Source organism: Mauremys mutica, chromosome 6 (assembly GCF_020497125.1).
Source record: "Mauremys mutica isolate MM-2020 ecotype Southern chromosome 6, ASM2049712v1, whole genome shotgun sequence".
Lineage (NCBI taxonomy): Eukaryota > Metazoa > Chordata > Testudines > Geoemydidae > Mauremys > Mauremys mutica.
In genome coordinates this window covers 38,428,138-38,432,302 of record NC_059077.1, presented here as the reverse complement: position 1 = coordinate 38,432,302, position 4,165 = coordinate 38,428,138, and the positions used below count along the sequence as shown (strand labels likewise).

Below are 4,165 nucleotides of genomic sequence, written 5' to 3'. Positions count from 1 at the left end.
AAAGTTAAACCTCTCAATCATAAAACTTTGCATGTGATCCCTGATCAGAAGCTGTCTCCTACTCTTCTGACTGTTTGGAATGTTTACTGGATATTAACCTATTTATTTGTGATATGTCAACCTGATACTATTTTTATTTAAGATTGTTCCCAGTGATATTTTTCTCATTTCATTCTCTCTTTCAGACCCAGCCTTTCCCTCTTTTATCAAGCGCAACTGTAACGTTATTTTTTATCTTCTGAGGATCGTGATTGCAATAGTTTGTTGCATTGTAATTTCCTGTAATGCAGCTTTAAGAAAGATAGCGAGGCGCTGTTGTGTTTGGAGGGAAATAGAACTTTGACATCAGATTTCAGCGCACTGGTACCAAGGCACCGATGACATAGACTGTCCTGCTTGTTTCGGGGCTTTGGCTGAAATGACATGAATCACCACGAATAGGGGGTTCATTGCTACAGCGCTTTTAAATGGTTGAGTGGGAACCGTGCACAAACAATACATCACAGGACACCTACACCACACTACTGTACATCGACCTATCTTGATTTTTTTAAGTTGCTTTATTGATTGCTCTGCTACCCATCTAACAGCCCAAGAGTTTCATGATCATTGATGACAGAACCATCATTTGACACAGCGTACGAGGAATTACCTGTAGCGTGTGTGTGTACCTATCTATACCCACGTCGTGGTCCGCACACTTCACTTGGTAGCACTTTGCCATTTACTTTGATTTAAAAATACATGACTCAATAAAACGAGAGCGTTACCTGTATCTTGACAATTCCAGGCATGCATATTTCCCCACGCCACTCACCATATTTGCATACATTTGTTTTCCTTTGTAATTCAGACTGCCACTCATTTGTTCCTTTCGTTCAAGCAATTATAAAAACCCTTTGCCGTCTAGTAGAGGAGCCAAATAATTATAACCTCAAATTGGAGTGATAAACTGCAATGTGGGAAAATTTGTAATGTATTGTAATCTGTGTGTGGCATGCAAATAAAGCGCAGAATTTCCCCAAGTATATGATACAAAAAGTACGTGTTTGGGTTGGTTCTGCTTGGCTCCAATGACCCGCCTTTGCATCTCTTGCTGCGCGACTTGCAAAGGCCCCCGGGGAAGGGCAATTCGATTTAAAACTTTCCCCCTGGAGAAGCGAAGCCGCGTGTTCCAGGAACTGAAGTGCTGCAGAGAGAGAATGACTTCTGCGGAGAAGTCACCTCCAGCTGCCTTGTGTGATCTCTTCCCGGACCCTTGTCGCCTCAGGTATGTGAGAACCGCGATCCCTGGCAAGCCCGACGCCGTGTACCTGCAGGTGGCGACAAATGCCCTTGAAGTTTGGCGCTGTCCCGGGTGCTGAAGGCGGAACGCGAAGCGACTGAACGCAGCTGGCCCGTGGCAGCGGCCGAAGAGTTTCACCTGAGTCTCGGGAAAAGCCTCCGCAGAGCCGGCTGCTCTAGCTAAGGCCGGGGACCCCTTCCCTGTCACTCCCGGCTCCACGCGGCCAACAGAGCGACTCCCGCTGGGGCAGGAGTTTGCATGTAAAAGCGAACCGCGAAGGAAAGGGCTGAAGCCGCGCGGGGAGTGGAACAGGAGTCAGCCACACACTCAGTTATGTGCCTCGTCCACCCCCGCCCCCATTCCTCAGCCCTGGCACGTAGCCACAGCTGGCACGGCACCGCCTAGCCCCCTCCCCCCGCCAGCGTGCCGGGCTCCTGGCCACGGGGCTGGGGAAGGTGCAAGCCCACGAACGCCACCAGCCGGGCCCCGGGCCCTTGGGGCTGGCTGGTGCCTTGGCGCGGATCACAGGGTGACGCCGGAGGCAGTTGGGGAGCGCAGTGTGGAGGCACCAGCCAGTTCCAAACGGGCTGCCCGGGCTTCCCTCTGGGACTGGGAGGGACGAACAAGGGGGAGGAGGAGGGGGGGACTCGCGTCGCTCGATACTGACCCGGCGGGTGCAGAGGATGCTCCGCCCGCGCGGTTGATGAAAGGGGCCGGAGTACAATGGCAGCCCAGCAGCGAGAGCCACCCCAGAGGAGAGGAGAGGGGGCGGGGGAAGAGAGCGAAAGCGGGGACAGGGCGGGGGAGAGGCAGCGCAGATCAAACAGCGAGCGAGCGGGAGGGGGAGCAGGACCAGCCAGAGGGAGCGAAGGGGAGAAGCAGCCAGCGCGAGCGAGGCTGCTCCGTGCCAGCCCCTGGGAGCCCGGCAGGCGCCTGCTGGGAGGGGAGTGCCGGGCCGGATCGGGCTGGACAGGCACAGCCTCTCTCCGCCGCCTGACGCTCCCTGGATGCCCGCAGCCGCTCCCGCCCCTGGCTCTCCGGCGTGGCCAGGCGCACTGGCGGCGCGGCGCGCCCGGGGGCCCGAGGCGATGACTCGCGGCAGGAGAGCGGAGCGCTCCCCACCTGCCAGCCCGAGCCCGGAGGAGTGACAGTGCCGCGCTCTGCCCATGCGCTCCTAGCTGCCCCGGCATGGATGTGGCCAACACCACTACCTCCCCCACCGAGCAGTCCTCCGCCAGGGGCCAGGGCGCCGCGGTGACCCTCAGCTACCAGCTCCTCACCTCGCTCTTCCTGAGCGCCCTCATCCTCTGCGCCCTGCTGGGCAACGCCTGTGTGATCGCGGCCATCGCCCTGGAGCGCTCCCTGCAGAACGTGGCCAACTATCTCATAGGCTCCCTGGCCGTCACCGACCTGATGGTCTCGGTGCTGGTGCTCCCCATGGCCGCCCTCTACCAGGTGCTGAACAAGTGGACGCTGGGGCAGGTCACCTGCGATATCTTCATCTCCCTGGACGTGCTGTGCTGCACCTCCTCCATCCTCCACCTGTGCGCCATCGCCCTGGACAGGTACTGGGCCATCACCGACCCCATAGACTATGTCAACAAGCGGACTCCCAGGCGGGCGGCTGTGCTCATCAGCCTGACCTGGCTCATCGGCTTCTTGATATCCATCCCGCCCATGCTGGGCTGGCGGACGCCCGAGGACAGGTCGGACCCCGACGCCTGCACCATCAGCAAGGACCACGGGTACACCATCTACTCCACCTTCGGCGCCTTCTACATCCCCCTGCTGCTAATGCTGGTGCTCTACGGGCGGATCTTCAGGGCGGCCCGGTTCCGGATCCGCAAGACCGTCAAGAAAGCGGAGAAGAAGAAGATCGCCGACACCTGCCTGACTGTCTCCCCGGACAGCCAGCAGAAGAAAAGCAACGGGGAGCCCAGCAAGAGCTGGAAGCGGACGGTGGAGCCCAAGCCCAGCGCTTGTGTCAACGGGGCCGTGAGACACGGGGAGGATGGAGCCGCTCTGGAGGTCATCGAGGTCCAGCACTATCACAACTCCTCCAAAACCCACCTGCCCCTGCCCAGCGACCCCTGCAGCACCCCGCTGGCCCCGTCCTTCGAGAAGAAGAACGAGAGGAGCACCGAGGCCAAGAGGAAGATGGCTCTGGCCAGGGAAAGGAAAACGGTCAAAACCCTGGGCATCATCATGGGCACGTTCATCCTCTGCTGGCTGCCCTTCTTCATCGTGGCCCTGGTCTTGCCCTTTTGTGACAGTGAGTGCTACATGCCGGACTGGCTGGGGGCTGTCATCAACTGGCTGGGCTACTCCAACTCCCTCCTCAACCCCGTCATCTACGCCTATTTCAACAAAGATTTCCAAAGTGCTTTTAAGAAAATTATCAAGTGCAAGTTTTGCAGGCAGTGAAGGACACTCCCTTCTCGGGGGCTCCCTGCGCTTGCTTCATCAAACTCCACATCTCTTCTGCTACTAGAGTATCTGCTTGTGCCCCCTCCCCCCCCCCACCGGTGACCACTCTCCCCAGGACTGCGGCAGGGGCAGCTCCACTTTACCGCGCAGCACCGGAGCGTCTCCTCCTCGACTCGTCACAACACACAGCGCGCGGCAAATCCAAGTAGTTCAGACTCTGGTGCAGCGTCTGCCATTGTTCCCCGGGGAGACAATGCCGCTCCGGATTCCAATCCCTCGCCTCTCAAAGCGTTACAAACTGAGTCAGCCCCTTTCTGAACTACTGCAAATTTAGCGCTTGCAATTCAGCGCTTTGGAAACTGACTGGCACGTGTTCCCGAACTTACCTGAGCACCGTCTGCTCCTCTGAGTTTACACAGTACTCAGCCTGTGTAATGACACCCTATTTCGCCA

The 4,165-nt window shown here is 57.7% G+C and overlaps 1 protein-coding gene across 1 annotated transcript; it reads left to right on the top strand.

Moving 5' to 3' along the window:
- Positions 1-2,473: 2,473 nt before the first annotated feature.
- HTR1A (5-hydroxytryptamine receptor 1A) lies at positions 2,474-3,765 on the top strand. Its single transcript, XM_045022030.1, has one exon. It carries the CDS (start codon positions 2,474-2,476, stop codon positions 3,707-3,709), a length of 1,236 nt encoding a protein of 411 aa, XP_044877965.1. The 3' UTR covers positions 3,710-3,765.
- Positions 3,766-4,165: the final 400 nt, after the last annotated feature.